Source organism: Phyllostomus discolor, chromosome 3 (genome assembly GCF_004126475.2).
Source record: "Phyllostomus discolor isolate MPI-MPIP mPhyDis1 chromosome 3, mPhyDis1.pri.v3, whole genome shotgun sequence".
In the NCBI taxonomy this organism is placed as follows: Eukaryota; Metazoa; Chordata; class Mammalia; order Chiroptera; family Phyllostomidae; genus Phyllostomus; species Phyllostomus discolor.
The window spans coordinates 34,642,087-34,661,386 of NC_040905.2; the positions used below are offsets into that span (position 1 = coordinate 34,642,087).

The 19,300-nt window shown below is 58.2% G+C and overlaps 2 protein-coding genes across 2 annotated transcripts in view; both read right to left on the reverse strand.

Moving 5' to 3' along the window:
* Positions 1-204: 204 nt before the first annotated feature.
* On the reverse strand, positions 205-6,996 carry LRRC14B (leucine rich repeat containing 14B). The gene is made up of 2 exons (XM_028523059.2): positions 4,931-6,996; positions 205-1,811 (listed from the first exon to the last, which is right to left on the reverse strand). The coding sequence occupies exons 1-2, from the start codon at positions 5,821-5,823 to the stop codon at positions 1,169-1,171; spliced, it is 1,536 nt and encodes a 511-aa protein (XP_028378860.1). The 5' UTR covers positions 5,824-6,996; the 3' UTR covers positions 205-1,168.
* A 511-nt stretch (positions 6,997-7,507) lies between these two features.
* PLEKHG4B (pleckstrin homology and RhoGEF domain containing G4B) overlaps positions 7,508-19,300 on the reverse strand; it is an 84,299-nt gene continuing 72,506 nt past the window's right edge. Inside the window, 8 exon segments of the mRNA XM_036020308.1 lie at positions 7,508-8,442; positions 10,797-10,975; positions 13,894-14,123; positions 14,308-14,424; positions 15,758-15,938; positions 16,550-16,720; positions 17,957-18,187; positions 18,264-18,353. Of these exon segments, the coding sequence (XP_035876201.1) occupies positions 8,019-8,442; positions 10,797-10,975; positions 13,894-14,123; positions 14,308-14,424; positions 15,758-15,938; positions 16,550-16,720; positions 17,957-18,187; positions 18,264-18,353 (1,623 nt within the window). The 3' untranslated portion in view covers positions 7,508-8,018.

Sequence of the window (19,300 nt, forward strand, 5' to 3'; positions counted from 1 at the left end):
AGGAGTACCTGGGTGGGGACACACCTGGGAATGGGTGGGGGCACACCTGGGGGGGGCAGCACGGAGTTGGACCCTCATGGAGCCTTGTGGTGAAAGGAGGGTTTGGCCAGATCAAGTACTAGCTTCTGTCTTGAGAAAATGTTTTACTTTCTCTAGGGTCCTTTAAAAATTCTGAATTGCACTGAAAGTAAAATCACATCTGAATAAGACACACGAATGTTTTATTTGTATTTACTCATCCTAATCACCTTTGCACCAATCAGAGCTCGGTGGAAACCAAGTCCACCTGTGTCCTCTCGTGCACCAGGACTGAGACAACCAGGCAGAGCCGCTTCCCCGGACCCCCGCAGAGAGCCCTGCCCCGGGACCTCCACCCGAGTCTAAGGAGGCAGAACCTGGGCAGCAGGGGTGGGGTCGTTGCAGGCCCTGTGGTTTCCGTGCAGTGACAGGTGCCCTCCCAGAGCTGCGGTGGGTGGAGAAGGCCCTTTGGTTCCTCAACCTTGTGCTCTCAGGCTTGCCAGCAGCAGCAGAGCCCGAGCACTGCAACCCCTCGAAAGTGGATGGAAGCCATTAATCCCCGAAGCCCCAGGTCCATGCTAGGCTGGCCTCTGTACGTACCCAGACAGACATCACCTTGGAAGCTTCAGCACCGCACACAACCAAGGGGGTGGGGCAGCGTCTGGCTCCCATGCTCTTCACTTTCACCCTTTTCCCAGTTGGTTGTTTTCTGACATCTGTTCTGTGGCGTTTCCTCTAGTTTCTTCCCCCTCATGCCAGCCTGATGTCCTGCTCCCGCACCTCCTCTTTGCTGCCACTGCCAGCCTGCACCTTACACGCAGCCCGGGACGCACCACGACCAGGACAGCCACTCTCTGTTCCCTGGTGCCTTCATGCCCACCACTGTGATGGTGGCTTCTGCGACCCCAGGGCCTTTTCCACTCCAACACACCCGCTGTGCTTTGACGCTAAAGTGACCCTCATGTCACATCTACTGAGAGGCAGGGATTCCTCTCCTGTAGCGCCTAACAGATACCAAGAACAACTCTGACTAAGAAATGCTTTGGGTGACGGCGGTGAGGGCGCCAAGGCTCGGCTCAAGCTGTCGGCCTGGGGCCGGAATGCAACCTGCCTGCTGAAATGCCAGACCCGCTGGGGCCTGTCGAGGGGACTACTCCATTTGTTTCAGTGCCCTGGAAAAGTTTTCTAGGGCAGTTTTGAAAGCTTGCAGCAAGAAAGCTCCAAGTTCGTTGCTTGTTTCTTGAATATCTGGGTCAAAACTGCCAAAGACTGGCGTGGAGACCTGGATGTCATCCCGGCCGGCCCGCAGCAGCACCCCACGCAGGTCCTCGGCGATTGTGTTGTATTTCTGCTCGAACCTGGACATGGCCAGCTCGTCCTGGGGGTAGGCGGCACCCTCAGGGAAGCAGTCCTTGGGCACTGGGAACTCCACCCACCGCAGCTTGGGGAGCTCACAGAGAGCCAGGAAGAGGCGCCGCAGGGCAGAGGCGGACAGCGGGTTCCCCAGGAAGCGGAGCTCCTGGAGCTGGTGGCAGGGGCTCAGGGCCAGGATCAGCGTGCTCAGGTGGCGGTCGTCGAGGCTGCACTCCTCCAGGGTGAGGACCCTCAGGGTCTGGGCGGCCCTGCCCAGCAGCCTGAAGAAGCTCGAAGGGAAAAGGTGGACCAGGCTGTGCCCGCTGAGGTCCAGCACCTCCAGGTGGGTGGCGTGGGTGCAGTCTGCCAAGAAGGCCATGTCCGCGTGGTTCAGGGAACAGTTGGCCAGGTCCAGTGCCCTCAGCGGGGTGCTCAGGGGGCTGCAGGGCGGGGTGGAAAACAGCAGATGTGAGAGGCGGTCCCAGCGTAGAGCTCTAGGGGCAGTCAGGCAGATTCCGTCTCCAGCCAGCAGTCCACGACCGGAGGGCCAAAGCCACCAGCCACCTGATTGTGTCCCTCCTGAGAGCTACAATGGTTCTGACGTTTCAAAATAGTTGGACAAGTCAAAAGAAGAAGAATAGTTTGTGATATGGGAAAATTATACGAATTTCAAATCCCAGTGGCCATGAATTAGGTGTCACTGGGACACAGCCTCACTCATGCATCTCCGTACTGTCTGTGGCTGCATTGGGGTCAAAGGGCAGAACTGCACCCTCGAGACAGTGGTGTGGCTGTGTGGAGGGGGAGGCGGGTCTGGCCTTGTCCACAGCTCCTAAAAGGACAAATCTGTGTTGTCAGCACTTTGCAGGGTGACTGTAAGGAAGTGACCGCGGCGGTCTCAGAGAATGTCTGCTCATGAGCTTGTTGCGGGGCAGTGAGGTACACGTGAACTGGAAGGAAACGAAACACCCAGGTTTCATTCAAGAGTGAAACCACAAGGTTTTAGGGCTGGGAGGGCCTTGGAGCCATCTATTCCAGGCTTAGCATTGCTTGGGACCTAAAAGGCCCTCCCTTCATGGTGGAGGTGGCCTGACATAAATAAACACACTGCTGGGTGCAACCCTGCTTTGGACCAGGGTCCTCAAAGTCAGGGACAGCATGCGCCGCAGGTCCTTCGAGAGATGCACATTCTTGGTCTACCTGCGCCCAGGTCACTGGACCTGAGCCTGGTGTCATGGGAGGAAGTATGGTGTCTTGTTTTCTATCCCTGCCCATCCTCCTGCTGGAGCTGCCTCCCCTTGCACCTCCTGCACCTGTACTATGCATGCACTGAGCGCCTAGTGTCTACCCATGAACCTGCATGGCTGAGCACTTGCTGTCTACCCACAGTGTGCTCTCAGTGTCCTTGCTTGGCTCCATGGGTGAATGTTTCTCTTCCCATTTTTTTGATGCCAGGTCCACCCATGAGGAAATCCAGTCAATCCTCATGTCAAGTCCAGGTCTGAGCTCTGCTCTCCACCTGCCTTCCTCACAGGTGATCCTTCCCCAGTCCTCTTACCTGCACTTGGCAGGGCCTCCTGTGTGAACAAGGGTCAATAGAGCAGGCCTGACTACCACCCTAGGGGGCCTGTAGCTGGAGCCTGGATTTGGGGAGGGTCCTGCCACCCAACTGATGGGTAGTCCCTGGTCTTAGATTGTTCACACAAACAACATGGTGCGTTCCAAGCCCCTGCTTCCTTCTGGGGTAGGAGGCAACCTACCAGTGCCCAGAAAACATCCGGGGCGTGGGTGTCTAATGAACCCTTTGGTAGATGGCACCTGCACAGTGCTGAGGGATAAAGTGTGTCCAGGAACTCCACTGGGAGGTGACCTGGGAACTCCTGCCTGACCCCACCCCCCACCCCACCTCATCCCCCATGCTTTCTCTCTGCAGGCTGTGCCATGTCCTTTTTCTAACAGATCACAGCTGTGAGAACGACTGTGCGCTGGGTCCTTCTAGGAATCACCAAACCTGGGTGGTCTTGGGGGCCTGACACCTCCTACAGGGGTCTCCTCGCCCCTCCGTCCAGGTGTGTTGTGTGGCCCAAAGAGGCCAGAGTGGCCCTTGTAAATATGAACTGATGATGCCACCCAAGTTCTTGCTCAGAACTTCCGGGGCTGAAGCCCTTCACTCTTTTTCTCCTTTCCCCACCTTCACACCACCCTCTCCCTGCTGACCCCTGGCCCTGCCACTCCCCAACTTGGACCTTATGCTCTTGGGGTTCCCTTTCCAGGTTACTGTGTAGGAGACGATTCCTCAGTCTCAAAGGTGACCTCAAGAGTGTGCCTTCCCTGATGGCCTCCATGCCTGGACCTTCCAGGAGCCTTAGACAGGCTTTCGGCAACCAGCTCAACTGAAATACTCTATGGAGCGTGGGCTCCATCCATTGGAAGGGCAGAGTGTGCTGGGCAATGGGAAGGTATTTCAGGGGCTGCATCAACAGCACAGCCCTGCCAGGCTTGTGACGGGTCCTTCTGGCTGTGGAACACATTCCCCAGCACAGAGGCACCTGTGGGTGGAGGACCCAGGACAGCCAGATGTGAGACTGTCCTAAAGGTGCCAGAGAGCCAGGCACCCATCAGAGTTTTACCTGTACGTGGGTGTGGCAGCCACCCTTTTCTGTCAGGAGACTATGGTCCCGTGGGGGACAGGGGGAGGAGCCCTCCTGCCTCTGCCTGGCAGGCCTGGGGTGGAAGAGCAGGGATGGGAGCCAGGGCGTCTGGAAGGGAGGGAGGGGGTGTGGCCTCAGGCGATCTGGGCTGGCAGCTTCTGGGTTCCATTTGCATAAAGAGAAACACCTGTAAGCCAAGGGCTCCCTAAACTAGGAAAGAAACCTTCACACTCCCTGGCTCAAGAAATGAGAAGCTCAATTTTCTATACACTTTTATAAGTATATTCAAGGCAGGTGGCCACCAAGGTGACCCGACAGCCCTCCTGATGCTCCCACCCTTGTGTGGTGGCTGGCTCCTCACCACCGTGTTGAAGCCCAAGGGAGGACAGCCTCCCCCCTGGGCCCTCTGGCTCTGGGATGAACAGCCAGAGGCTTGTGGAGAGCCCACGTGACACAAAGCCCAGGCCACCTGCCCACAGCCAGGTGAGTGAACCTGGAAGCAGATCACCCACTTTCCTGCCCAACCAAGCCTTTGGAAAGACGGCAGCCCAGCAACAGCCAGAGGCAACCTTGAGGTAAGCTTGTGCATTCAGCCCAGCGCTGGAGTAGTTTGTTACAACGCAAGTGACTAACGCAGTATAATACAGTTACCTCCATGTCATTGGTTTGCTAATCAGTAGTTTTCTCTTTTGCTTACTGACTGGAAACAGTGCTACCCACTCCCCCTCTAGTCTGGTCCCTCCTGCTGCTTTGATCCTCTTGTAAGTTGCAAGGTTCCGGTATCTTGGTCCTTGGTACATCTTTAGCTTCGCCCCCAAGAGGGCCCCAGGTTGCCCTGACCCAGATGGGCGGCTGTGTGCAGACACTGCACCCACCCTGCAGCCTCCCTCTGGTCACCCCAGACTCACCCAAGCAGTTTCTGGATCTTGCCCGTCAGTGTGGAGAAAGCCACACTCAGCTCGGTGAGCTGGGTCATCTGGCTGAGCTCCCAGGCGATGGAGGTGAAGAGGGGGTCCTCATCCTCTGCGGTTGGGGTACAGTCAGGGGGCCTGTCGAAGGCCTTGGCAGGCAAGGTGAGCGAGGCCAGCTGGGGGAAGTGCACCTGGGCCAGCAGCTGCTGCACGTGGCCGGCGTGCAGCCGCACGTTGTGCACCACCTGCAGCCTGCGCAGCTCGCCTGGCCTGGCCAGACACAGCACCTGCAGGAGCTGACTGGGGTCTAGGCTGTCTGCCCGGAAGGACAGGCAGTGCACTCGCAGTGGGGCAGGGCCGGCCGGCGCCAGGGCCTGCACCACAGCCTGGAAGTTTCCCTCAGTGACGAAGAGATCTGCCAGGACCTTTACAGAATGCCGGGCTGCATGGGGACCTGCCTGCAGCTCACAGCAGGTCCTGGCCAGCAGCTCTGTTCGGCCCCACCTGCCCAGCGCCCTCCCACAGGGGCACTGTTGCACCTGCACATCTCGGACTCCCATGAGGTCAGCCAACTGCAGCCGCTGCCGGCCCCTGCCCTGGAGCACATGGTCCGCCAGGCCCCTCACGCAGGCCTCCAGGCAGGCCCTGCAGGCCCGGTCCCGCAGGTCTTCTGGGTGGTCTGCACTTGGCCCCAGCAGGACACCTAGCCGGAACTCCTCCAGCGGCCAGCGCTCCAGCAGAACTCGGATTACTTCTGCCCGCTCCAGCAAGTAGCTGGCTTTGAACAGAAGTGGGTAGAGGTTGTGTGCCACACTATCCAGGCTCTGCAGGGCCACCTGGGGGTGGGACACCAGGGCCTCAGCAGAAGCAAAGCGTAGTGACTTCATCATGCCTGTCTGTGGTGGCAAAGGCAGGACAGTGCTCTCCCCTTGTGATTCTCCCAAAGACACGGATATGCCCTCCTCCCCTATTTTTAACTGCAGCTGCTATGAGCAGCTTGCCTTTGGGAGGGAGGTGGCCAGCCAGCCCTCTGGTCATCTGATGGTTATTTTGGTCCTGGGTGCCTGTTTGGCTCTGGGCGAGGTGTCTGGCAGTGGCCGGCTTGTCTTAGTGGAGCTTGGCTGGTGAAAGCAGGGCTGAGTGCTTAGCTCAGGGGGCCCAGGCCTCGGCAAAGTGCTGCCCATGCCCACTGCAGGGGTGGCCTGTGCTTGGGAGTGGCAGTAAGCTGGTCCTGGGGAGGCCTCCTTGGGGGCAGCATGGCAGCCCCAGCCCTGGGCCTGCCCCGCAGTCATGGGAGCAGAGAACACTGTGGGCCTCCCGGGGCTGGAGTCCACCCCTGCTGTTCGTCTGCGAATAGGGGCTCAGTACCAAGAATGGGGGAGTGCACCTCTGATAACTCTCCCGATCTCAGGAGAAGACAAATAATGCCAGTCCCATGAAGTGTCGACACTGCTTCGTCCCCGCAGGTGGTTCCTCGTGGGCCTGCCTGACAGCAGCTGGGAGAGGCAGGGCTCAGCACCACCCCCACCCCCCGCAGTGTCCAGCCACCTGCAGTGTCCTCACCTGTGACCACAGGACCCAGGAGGCGGGCGGTGCCGCCGGTTGGATGGCAGGCCCTGGGACCTGTAATACCTCCCCGACGGGGTGGTCACTCACTCTGAGGGGTGGCAGAACACGATGTTCCAAATATGCCACTTTGGCACAGGGATCGCTTTGAGCCAAAGGCACTGAGCAACAGCAGGTGTGCTGACCTCCCGTTTTCTCTGGAAAGCTGGAGCTAAAGCTCCACGTGAAAGTCACCTCCCTGCACCAGGAGGGGTGGAGAGCTCAGGCCACATTCTGAGCAGACCGACCTCAGGAAGTACATCACCTTCCTTTACTGTCCCACGATCGCCTCTTCGCTCAACTTAGAGAAATGCTTGGGCTTCTCTACTTGGGGTCTTCATGTCCTATGAGGGCTCCCCTGTCACTTAAACCGTTGGTTAAATAGATCAGTTTGCTTTTCTCTTGTTAACCTGTCTTTTGTTACTACTAAGGTAGGTGGAGAAGGGATTTCCTCCCTGTAGAGCATCCATGGCTGTTAACTGATTATTGAGTAACACCCCCACCCCCTACGCGCACACACACACACACACACACACTCACACTCACAGTCCCCATTCTTTGGGGCAGGGCTGGAGCAGTTAGTGCACCGACCACCTGGACAAGCACCAATCTGGGGGCATCACAGCTGGGACAGGGACACAGAGAGGGATAAAGAACAAGAGAAGGAGGGGAGGGGCAGAGGAGGGCCGTGGGAGGAAAGGACGTGCTGAGGGTGTGGCCCCTCCCTCAGGGTCTGTCAGGTGGCTGTCCCCTGGACCCTCACTGTGCCTCGCTCCCAGGGTGGATCCACAACAGTGAGACGGGTAAGGTGTGGGCGTGAGGCAGTGGGACTTCGCCAGGCACTACCACAGGGTGTTCCGTGTGGATGTGGACCCCAGAGTGAGGCCCTGCTGTCCCAGCCGCACCCCCTCCCTCGCAGGAGCTGGGCTCCCTGCTGACGGAGATGACATGCAGGAGACGTATAACCACGTGGTAGAAACATGTCCCATTTATTTCTGTTCCTAGAGTTTGGGACAAGTCAGCACTAAAAAAAAGTAGCAAAACAGTTTACACAGCTGGCAAATCACAGAGGCGGCCCCTGCCACTACTGCTCCTGGTCTCGGTGGTCGCCGTGGTCGGGCGGAGGAGGGGGCGTGGGGGAAGCTCACTGCAGGTCTGGCATCCCCCCGGCTCTCCCTGCTTCTGGCTCCGTCATCTGGTGAGGGTGGGCCTCTCTGGCCGTGTCCACACCGGCAGGACCTCCCAGCACTGGCTCCTCAGGGCTTCAGGCTAAACTGATGTGCCCTTGCCCCAGCCCTAGCCTGGCACCCACCTGGGAAACAGGGCGTAGCCCTGTCTCAGGCTCACAGGTGGAGGTCATGACCCCTCAGCCTTGCTCCAGTACCGCTCCGATGACTACATACGACTTACCACAGACGAAAGAGAACTGAGATTCCCATTATACTTGCCCTGCGTCTGGGACGCACTTCCATGGGGACCATCACCCACGGCCCAAGTTGCCCACAAGGTAGGGAAACCCAGTCCCAGAGGGCTCGCCCTGCTCTAAGACCCGAGAATGCCTGGGCCTCCGCACGGATCGGGGGTCCGTGTGCTCCCACCATGGTAGGAAAGGCCTCGCCATACAGGGTGTCCATGCTGGACGGAGGTGGAGGAGGAGCTGTACGAGGAAGGATGACAAAAGGGAGGCCTGGCCATGCCCGGGTGGGGGAGGGCGGGGAGGAATAATGGGGATGACTTCAGGCCTCAAGGGGCGTGAGACCAAGTGGCCTGAGTAGCCTGTGGCTGGGAGCCGGGTGTCAGGAGACCACAGCTTCAGTGTTTCACCCCAGTCTGCACGCACAGGTCTGGGCGGAGGTTCCTCTGCCCTCTCCCTGGAGGAGCCACATCTCGTCCAGATCTCAGAGCTGTCAAAAGAATGACCCAGTTACGCACATGCCCCAGCCCCCTCCACTGGCCCCCAAGCCCCCATGTCTGTCACAGCACAGAGTCCTTGTCTGTGAGGCTCTGTAGGGGTCCTCACACCCCTAAAGGCACTCTCGCCTCGTGGACACACATCCTTTCTAAGAAGCACTTGAGGCCAGGCAAGGACAGGGCCGGGCACCACGAACAGGAGCCTCAGGAGGCTGACCGCGCGTGGCAGGTGCCAGCGCCATCTGTGAGCTGGCAGGTCTGGGCCTGGTCAGCAGTGGCCACTGGCAGCCCTCGGCCGACACCGCGGGGCATCTGTGGGTGAAAGGGTTTCAGCCCTGAAATGTTTCAGGTCTGCGTTCGAATGAGTGTGTGTGTGTGTGTTGTTTGTCTCACCAGCAACCACTCATGTGGACTGAAATCACTTATGACTTCACACGTGGTTTGTGGAAAACAGTCTATGTTACAGGCACGAGGGATCCACGTGTACGTGTGGATTTGTAATCGGCTCTGGGACCTGCGCGCACACTGAGGGCGATCAGCGCAGGGAGGCCGTGGAAGGCGGTGGGGATGGTGGGAGTGGGTGGTGGGGTATTCTCCTCTGGAGTGAGCATGGGACTCGGGCCAAGATGTCCCCTGCAGCTTTATACCTCCCTCACTGCCTGCTGAGACCACAAAGGCCTGGCAATTTCTGTGGCTCCCACCAAGGGCGGTGGTCCCCATGCAGAGCCATATGCCTGCCGCAACTTGGATTTGAAGTGTGCACGGGAATCCCCACATGGAACCCTGGACAGCATGAGTGGCGGCCCCGGCCAAGACGCAGCCTCACCTGTGGACAATTACGGGCCAAGCTCCAGCCACAGGGCATGGGCAGGTGGGAGTGGGTGTCAGAGAGGCCCCATTTTCAGGAGAGGACCCCAGGTCTCCTTGAGCCACTCTGACAGGGGTGCTCTGGAGGGTGCCCTAGAGGCAGGGGTGGGTGGAGGTGGTCTCCCCTGCCTTGGCCTGGCCTCTGGGGAGTGACTGACTGCTCCAGGGGCTGAGGGGCCTGGCCCCCCTGTCAGAGAAAGACCTGAGCTCTCACAAATGGCTGGATGCTGGCCTCGGATATGCTGGTTACATGCAGGTTTAGGCAGCGAACCCCTCAGGGAGGTTAGTCAGGGAGACGGGGGAGCAGGGGAGCAGCCCTGCCTGGCCAATGCGCCCCTCCCTCGTGCTAATGTCAGGCTGCGCCATCGAGACTTGGAAGCATCTGCAACAGGCAGAGACACAGCCAGGCAGCTGGGTGGCGGCAGTGTCCCCAGTGCCTTAGGGGTTACGGTGGATGAGGGAAACCCCGGTACACTGGGGAGGCTGAGAAAGCCAGTTACTTGTGGGGTGGTTTGCCCGTCACTCAAACTGCTGTCCAGAAGCCTAAGACATGCGGGGTTTTGTTCTGACACAAGGGGGGGGGGTCACTCTAGAATCGGCGTCACTGGTCACCCTGAGTGATCCAGGGCATGGGAACCAAATGCTTGCTCCCTGGCTCTCAGCCCCGCACACCCTTCCCTTCCGAGGCTGCCTGGGGTGGGCTGCGGTGTCTCCCAAGAACTGCGGATGTGCTGGCGAGTGGCGTTTACAACCTGGGGTGGGCGGAGGCAGCTGCACCCACAGGCCCGGCCACGTCCCGAGGAAAAGACCCCTTTGTTTCCTGTCTGACCGGCCCCTCTCCGCGGTCACTTCAGTCCCTCCCTTCAGGGACGATGACTCTGGTGCACATCCAGGGCGCTGTCTGGGGCCTCCTCCTGAAACAGCCTGGGCCCCAGATACCCTCCGAGGGTAAAAATCCACATTTGCATCAGTTTGGGGAAACCCCGATTTGCCAGGTCTGTGGTCCCATCAGAGGGCAGAACTGGGGGTCCTGCGAACACCCCGGGCAGGGGGGCTGGACTCCAGGCGGAGCCACTGACCCCTCGACCCTACATCCTCCGACTCCAGCTTGCCCCTCACCGGGCTGTTTGGAAACCGGCTCTGCTGGCCACCAGCTGTCCTTCGGCCAGGACTGCATGTGCCCCTTGCATGGGGGCAGAGCTGGGCTTGAAACCAGTGAGCGCCAGATGGTGCAGATCAGGCCTCCTTGTGGCCAGCAAAATCTAGGCAGCAAGAAGGCCCTCAGTCTCCCCCGACAAGTGACTTGGAACTTCCCAGGGACGGGGCCAGGCCTTTGGTTTCAAGCCAGCCTGCCAGGAGCGCAGTGCTGGGGGGGGGTTGGGGGTGGTCTGTGTGGCAGCCCGGCCTCACTTGGGCGGGTGCTCGCTACTCGCTAAGCACCTGGCCTCTCGCGTGGGGTCTCAGAAGAGGGGGCACTCACGATTGTGATGGATTGGCCTCCGTCGAGCTGGGGCTGTGGGTCCCTCCAGAGAAGGGTGGGAGAGGTTCCCTGGGGGCCTTCTTCAGAGAGCAGTCCTGGGGGGAGGGGCTGTGAGAGCCAGGGTTGGCCAGGGCTGCTGTCCCCCGACGCACACTGGGAAGACTCGGAGTGCTCCGTCCCTGAGAAGAGGAGCTGAGTTAGGGCTGGTCCACCAGGAGGAGCAGGCTGCCCAGTCTACCTTCCACAGTCAGGGGCCCCGGATCCTGCCAATCAAGGGCTGGCTGTTTCCTGCTCCAGGTGCCAGTTTCCAATAGCCTGTGAGGGCTGGGTGAGAACAGGATGGTGTGGCTGGAAGGTAGACACCACGTATGCTCACGGACAAGTGTTTCTTGACCTGGTTTTTAGAAATCAGAGTAGAGCCAGTGTAGCCAGAAGACCAGGGTGGGAGGCGCCCAGGCCACCTCTCCACCAGCAGGAGGCCTCCAGCTCATGTGGGAGGGCTCTGTCACCTCTGGACGTGCAAGTCAAAGGGGAAGCAGAAACTGAGACCAGAGAAGGGCCTCATGCTTTAAACAATGAGCAAGAACAGACGGGCGAGGCCTAACACCCCATCACTTCCCCCTGAGGGACTATTGGGCCCTCCTGTATCAGTCTGAAGCCACTGAGTGCGGGCCCAGTGTCACTCCTCACGTCTGGGACCTGTGCTCTAGGCCAGTGTCGTGTAAGTGGCTGGTGGCTTCCCCTGTGCCCCTCTGCAGGGACCGCCAGGGCTGTATGGGCACTGAACTAAGGACGGCCAAGCTGAGCCCTCAACACATACACTTCCACCTTGGCCTCACGTCCTAACTCCTGATCTCCAGACTTGGCCTTGACTGGAGGCTGTTCTGGCCCAGATGTGAACTACCTGTGGTCCGGGAGCTAGAAGTATGCACCGGGGGGTGCAGTCGCTCTGGACTGGCAATGCAGCATGTCCCCACTGTGCTCTGGTGGCCCGTCCCACAGTGGCTGCTGCCTGTACTGACTGGGTGTGCAGCACCTGGCCACCTGGGTTCCCCTGCAGTTTTTATGCACAACACCTTCCACTGGGCACAAAGATGCCTTGGTGTCGGTCGCAAAGCCCTCAGATGCTGGCAGTGACGTATTTCTGGGCTTGGGAAGGTGCTTGTTCCAGGCAGTGTGTCCCGACGACAAGGCACATCTGGGCTGTAGGATGGGTTTCTCTGAGACCTCACTGACCTGAGGCCTAAAACCCCGCGGTCCTCACGCCCCATGCAGAATGCCGAGAGAACCGACCATGGCGAATTCCACAGACACATCTCCCTTCCTCCGTGTGGAGGTGTGTGCAAAATACTGCTTTACTGGGACAATGACACAACGGACACCTCTGAGGGACAAACGGGCGACTCTGGACACGCGTATATACCCTGAGGTCACACATGTGTACACCCGAGCCAGACAGGACACACGGGGTTGCTCACCAAAAGCTGCCGTGCCGTGTATATTCAGTGTGGTCACCGACACGGTGAGTGCTGGGTCCGCCTCAGACCAGTCAGCCCTGTTTTCTGTTCCCTCTTCCTCTTTCTCTACATTCTTTGGACTTTTCCTTACAGTTGCACTCGGTGCCCTTTGTTGTGTATCAGCTCTGTCTCTTTTATTGTAAAGGTCGTTTGGAGCTCATAATCTAATGGTCACAGTTCACCTTCAGGTGATACCACTCAGCTCAACCAGGAGCGTAAAGCCTCGCGCCAGCGGACTCTGCCGCCCGACAGCAACTGGTGTGCCCTCCCCCTCCTCTCCCGTCCTCTGCTGCATCGTTTCAGGTTCTTCCTACTGACGCGCCTTCAAATTAACTAATGTTTCTTCTGTCCCCCATCTGACGTCGTTTTTCACCTCAGAGATTGCAGTTTTGGTCCCTGTATGCTCAGGCTTGGGGTTTTCATGTCTTCCATGTCACTACTTAAACTTTTAGACATCAGCAACGGTTCCAACAATGGTTTGAAGGCCATGACTGACAGTTCTAACATCCGTGTTAGCCTTGGCTGGCTTTGCCTGATTACTCTCATTATGGTTTATGTTTTCTACTTCTTTGCTTACCTGTTGCTCTGAATGGATGTCGCACATGTGAACGGACTTTGTTGGGGTGCTGGAGACTTTTGTGATTCCATAAATGTCCATGAGCTTTGTTCCTGGGGTGTAGTTAGGTTACCTGGGAACTGGTCCTCTTGGTCTTGCTTGCTGAGCTGGTGGGTGGGCTGGGGGCAGTATCCAGCCGAATGCTCCCTCCTCCTGAGGTAGGCCTTTCCGAGGACTCACCTAGCGCCCCTGAGTCCCTAGTGTCTCATCCAGCTGGTGAGCACAGGCGCCCCTGTGACTGTGCAAAGTGTTTCTCCAGTCCTCACGTGCTATGCTGACCTGTACTTCACTGGATGCTGGACTCTGGAGAGGACCCATCTGTCAGACCCCCCAAGGCCTCGCACTGCACAGGCCTCTCCTATTCCGTCCTGCAGACTCCCGTTGCCTTGGTCTCCGCCACTCGGGAGTCCGCCGCAACCTGTCCCGGGACTCTCAGGCAGAAAGCAGGGCAGCCCGCAGGGCTCACCTCATCTTCTCGCCCCTCAGGGTCACTGTTCTATGTCCTGTCGGATGTCCTAGGTTTGAAATCTCTCATTTCATATATTTCATCTGGTTTTGTTTTGTCTTTTTTTTTTTTGGTTATTTGCTTTAAATCTGTTCCCTGTTACCTTGTCTTGGATGAAACTGAAAATTATTTTGTTTAATTTTATTTATGACGAGAGAGAGAGAAGCATTGATGTGTTGTTCCCCTTATTCAAACGCCTTCATTGGGTGATTCTTGTATTGCCCTGACCAGGGGGTCGAACTCACAAACTTGGCGTATTGGAACTTTGCTCTAACCAACTGAGGCTACCTGGCCCGAGTCTGAAAGTTTTTTTTTAAATAAAAGAAAAATTATAATTTGTTTGAAAACGTTGGAAGTACTTAAAATCAAGCAAAGTGGAAGAACACATACAATGGTCCCCACCCACACCGGCTGCCAGAGGCTGGTGCGCACGCTGGCACGCGCTCAGGAACAACTCACGTAGCGGAGTCTGGCTCCCTGTCTCCTGCTCCAGCTCGTCCTCCTCGATGCAGGTGTGGACGTCGTACGGCCAGGGGCAGTGGGCTTGGCCGGTGGCACGTGCAGGGTGGCAGAGGAACATGGCTGCTGGAGGAGGAGGTGCTGCTGTCGGAGATGGTGGAGTGCGGCCTCTTGAAGGGGGTGCCGTGGTTTACGGGAGGGCACTGCCATGCACGCTTGGGTTCTCAACTCTGGAAGGGAGAGAAGCAAGTCGGTCTGGCCTCTGCTCCAGAAGTACAGCCTCAATTCCAGGACCAGACAGAGCCCTCTGGGGACTGAGCAGGCTCCTCGGCCTGCTGAGTGCCACCCTTGGTGCTCTGGGGCCTGGGTCCCAATTGGACGAGCAGGGTGAGGAGAGGGCTGTGGCCACCTTACCTGTTCCGTTTATGATGTGATTGACAGCCCGACCATTTATGGCTGCATTGCTGGGCTTGATGTCCAGGAGCGGTTTGCTGCCTAGCCCTACAGACACCATTTCTTGTGTTCTGAGCTCTGAAACAGAAGAATGTAGAACACTTCTCCAAGTGACCCCTGGGTTTGCTACGGAAGTGCAGCCTACACTGTCAGTCCAGACTGGAAGCATGTCGGGGGCCAGGCCCTGCGCCCCAGAGTGATGCTGGGGGGCTGAGGTGCCAGAGCTCCCAGTCTGGCACCTGCACCTGGTCTGGCCTCACAGTGGCCTCCCTCACAGGGCATGCGACCAGAACCGGGGGTTCAAGCAGGTAGAGAAGGGAGCGCTCTCTGTCTGCTGGTGAAGGGAGATGAGCAGGGTGGGTGTGGAGTGGGGGAACAGAGGCCTCCAGGAGGCACACGGCCATGAGAAGGACACACTGACAGGTGTCTGTGTGTCTCTGAATGCTGAGAGGAGATCTAAGTGTAAGGTGAGAGTCTAAGAATGAATTACTTCGTAAAACTAAAAAAAAAGAGAAGAAAGGTAATAATTATAGTTGATGGGAGGACAAAGAGGGAGGGGCAGGAGCAGAGGAGACTGGGGAGGGGGTTGGGGAACCGGCCGCAGGGCCTCCTGCTTCCCACGAGGGCTGGATCCATTCCCAGGGGACTGAGGAGACACTGGGTGCAGAGCAGAGCTGCCTTGTGTGCAGGAGCACACACATGCACACACACGTGGATGCATGTGTGCACACATGTGTGCATGCATGTTCACGTGTGTGCAGGGATGGTCTATGCTTCAAAAGAGGCAGCAGTGGAGGGCTGTGGGGCATCTCTGGGACAGGTCAAGGGTCTGGCCAGGGTGCAGCCACTGAGGGGATGGGTGGTTGTGTGTGGCCGTTTGGACATCAGAGCCCCTAGGGTTCTCAGGCCTGTGGGTCCAAGCTGCCATGGGAAGGCCAGCTTGACAGGTCCCTATGAACATGGCATTTATACTGGCCACCTTGTGAGTGTAGACAGAGGTGCCCCAGTGACTAAATCAGGGCAGAGGGGAGACCAAAGAGGCCACAGCAAGAAGGGAGAAACCTGGGTGGGAGTCCCAGCAAGAGGGACCCTCACCTGCAGGGGGCCCACAGGCGGCCATCAGCCCAGCGTGCAGTCGGTCAGGAGGCCTTGCCAAGCAGGGTGGGCCAGACAGCGTGGGCCTCAGGGGTCAGGGCCAGGGAGCCCGAGCCCGAGCCCTTTCTCTGGAGTGCGGCAGTGCAGGGCGCGGTCCTGTTCATGTTTGTTTTAAGGCAAAACACGTGTTTGTGTGCTGATGGGGTAGATCCACGCACTTCCGGGTAAATAGTGCTGGCCTCCCAGGGGCCGCCAGGCTTGGGCCCCCAGACAGGACTCCCGACACGGAGCTGGCCTCGCACCCTCTCTTGCCCACCTCTGTTCCTCAGAGCCTGCTGCCACAGGATCTTTCCTATCGTGTCAGTCCACATGGCCTTGACCTCTGGGGAGCTCGCCTGGAGAATGTAGGACTCCTGGGACTTCCGCCACCTGCGGAACCAGATCTCAAACTTCACACCGCTGTCCCCGACGGTCTCCGTCATCCCGATTTCAGCCATCTGCAGTCACGGCATGGGAGAGAACCAGGGAGACGGTCTCTGAACAACTGACCACTTTTGGGCGGACACTTTGACCTCAGTGCCTCAGTGCTAGAGGCCCCTTCACCCAGACACCAAAGGGTGGGGACAAGGCGGAGTGGGGGCGAGAGCAGGACAGGGCGGACCCGGTTTCCACCCCATCCACGCTGGCTCCCTCTGGGAGCCTCCGTTTCCCCGTTGGAGAAATGAGGGCTAGACGAGAAGGTTCTGCGGTGCCCTCTGGCTGTCACACACTGGGTGGGGTCACCCAACCGCCACACCTCTGATGTGTTCCTTGGTGCTGGCAGGTCAGGGATTTGGGTGTGGGCTGCTCCCAGGAGCCCCAGAAACTCTTTACCCTCAGAGCCTCCTTTAGGGCAGGAGGGCCACCCAAAACCCACTAAGGGGAGGGCCTCTCAGGTTTTCCAGTCACTGAACCAGCACACGGACAGCCCAGATGCTTTGGAGTCTGAAGTTTTTACGATTCAGCCAAAGAACCACAGGAAAGAACAAATATGTGGTCCCTTCTCATCCACAGGGGACTGGCCTGACCCCAGAGGCACGAGGCATGAGGCACAAGGCAGGCGCGTTACCTTGAAGGACTGCTTGTAGGTGTAGATGTCGTAGCCTCCCTCCACCTTTCTGGTCTTACTAAACAGAAGGAGGTCATCGAAAAGGAAGACGTGCCGCAGATACTTCTTTCTTCCACAGCAGACGATGAACTCATCCCGGCACCTCAGCTGCCCCTGCTCCTTCAAATTCACCTGCGGATGGAGGAGGCCGCCCTCAGGGACCACTGGGTTTGATCTGATCCCACCCTGACCTTTGGAGAGGGAGGGGCTGCATGCTGAGTCAACACAAAGGCCAATGATCCAATCCATCACACCTATGCAATGAGGCCTCCACAAAACTCCCCAAAGACGGGTTTGCAGAGCTCTTTCGGTGAAGACGTGGGGATGCTCTGCACCCTTTCTCCACACCTCGTCCTGCGCATCTCTCCCAGCCGACTGTCCCTGAACGGTATTCTTTATAATAAACCGGTAGTCCAGTAAGCGAGGTGTTGCCCTGAGTTCTGTGAGCTGCTCTTGCCAATTAAGGGAACCCAGGAGGGGGTTGTGGGAACCCCCATCTACAGTTGATTGGTCAGAAGGACACGTGACAACCTGCACTTGCAATTGGCATCTGAAGTGGGGTGGAGGGAGTCCTGTGGGACTGAGCCCTTAACCTGTGGGGCCTGATGCCATCGAAGGGCGGAAGGTATCAGAAGTGAGCTGAACTGCAGGACATCCAGCTGGTGCCCAAGAATCGCTTCGACGTGTAGGGGGAAACCAAAAGAGGGTTTGCACATTGGAATTGGGTGCAAACCCTTCGGGTGAGCTTCCCTCGTGCCCACACTCCTGCTCGTCTGCATGGATATTACCGTAAAACCCTGTGTTCAGTTTTATTTAACTTCCCACTTCATAGCCCTTTTGCTTGTTTTAACAGAAACCCCTTTGTCAAAGTGCCGGAGTCTCAGTCACTGTGTATAAATGCCCCATGTGGGGACATTCATTGTGACCTAGAAATTCTGTAGCCATCCGCCTTACCATCAGAGACAAGGGGTCCTGCCTGAGAAGGGGTGTCCTCTTCCTGCCCGTGCAGTCCTGCCATGCCACCATGTTGGGGGTATGGATGCCTGGCCTCCATCCCCAGCAGAGACCAGCCTATAAACTGGTAGGCCGGGCCCCAAGCCCGATGGCCCAGCACAACTTTCATGCGTTCAGTTGTTTTACAACAGCCCCAGTAAGCAGATTCTCACGCCCTGCAGCTGCTGCTCCAAAGCTGGACACTGAGCTCCACTCTGCTCTCCTCTCCCCCTAGGGTGGGGGCACCAGGAGGTCTAAGCTTCGGGGACATTCCTAAAGACAAGTTCTGTGCTCCTGTCCCCAGACACGTCCTTTCCCTTGACCAACCCAAAGCCCTGACCCAGAGAGAGCCTTTCGGGGCCCTGGGGCACTTACGTTGCAGCCTCGGACAGCGTCCATGGCCAGCAGGTCGTTGCCGTGGCGCAGCTGGAAGCGGAGCATGTCCTCGGCGGCCTTCAGCTCGCCCAGCTCCTGCTCGCGGGCAGGGCAGCGTCTGGCCTCCTTGACCAGGTCCTGGAGCAGCAGTGCGTACTTGCCCATGCGCTGCACGGGCTTTAGCAGGTAGGAGGCCAGGTCCATCTTGTCACCCAGCGCCCGCTGCTTGTCCTGCAAGGGCCGAGGGACAGGGTCAGCTTGGGCCAGGGCAGGGGAGGTGCGGCAGGCTCACAGGCAGGGGGATGACCTTGAAGAAGGCGTGGCCATGGCTGCAGAGCAGGGCGTCCGACTGGGGCTTGTTCTTGCTGTAGAGCACGTACATGCCAAACTGTTCTTCCTGCAAAGGAGAGGGCACAGCGCACCTGAGCTGGGCTGGTCAGCACCTGTGTTGTGGCCCCAGCCCCGCAGCACAGTTCTCGCTGTGGCCATGAGAAAAGGGTGCAGTGCTGCACCAGGACCACCTCAGCTTCCCCAGGACAGTGGGTGTCCCCGGGGCAGTGCCAGCATTCTGGATGGGTCTTAGCTACAAAGGCTGGGGAGGGGCCTGGGGAGTGCTGAAAGTTGTAAGGGTGAAGAACCAAAGCTGTCTAAACATTTAAAATTCTCACAACCACTGTCAGTATAAACCCACATACAAGTTGCACCTTATGGCTAAAGCACCCCTTAAAAATAGCTGAAAAGACTTTTACTGTGGGCTTTCTGTTACCCACAGTGTTTTCTTGTGGTTACTTATATTTAATGACCCTGAGGCCAGCGTGTCCCCTGCCCACGGCACAGAGCCACTTGAGTGCCTAGTGCCTACAGCCGTGCCTGGCACCTACTTGCTGAAAGAATCTTCTTTTTAGAGTGACTTAAGCTTTCATGAGGGGCCCCGACAGGGAGCTGGTCCTTGCTTGGGGTGGAGAGGAGCCTGAGCAAGGGAGGGCAGCTCTCCCCCAGCCAGTCTGTACGCCCCAACCAGACTCCCTCAGCGCTCGCCAGGCTGGTCCTGGGGTCCGCCTGGAAGGGGAGCTGGGCGGGCCTCGGGCAGGAAGATCATGAAGGGACCAGGTGGGCTTCCTAGTGCAGGGAACAAGCTGATTTCGGAAGCTCCTTCTGGCCAACTCGGCTTGAGAGGTGGGGAAGCGGGGCAGCCGATACCATGGACTGTGATGGCGGGAAGTCCCCCGCCATGGATGTGATGGCAACAAGGTGATGCCATGAGGACCGCGTCCAGAGCTGTCAGCTCACTGTTCTGGGCACCTGTGTGTTCACAGGCCTTGGTGTGCGGCCAGGGACACGTTT

What these genes read in the sequence shown, in the direction of transcription:
- LRRC14B (XM_028523059.2), bottom strand. Translation starts at nt 5,823, where the DNA reads ATGATGAAGTCACTACGCTTTGCTTCTGCTGAGGCCCTGGTGTCCCAC. An exon ending in AAGATCCAGAAACTGCTTGG is followed by an intron (nt 1,812 to 4,930) that starts GTGAGTCTGGGG and finishes CCCGCCCTGCAG; the next exon opens with CCCCCTGAGCACCCCGCTGA.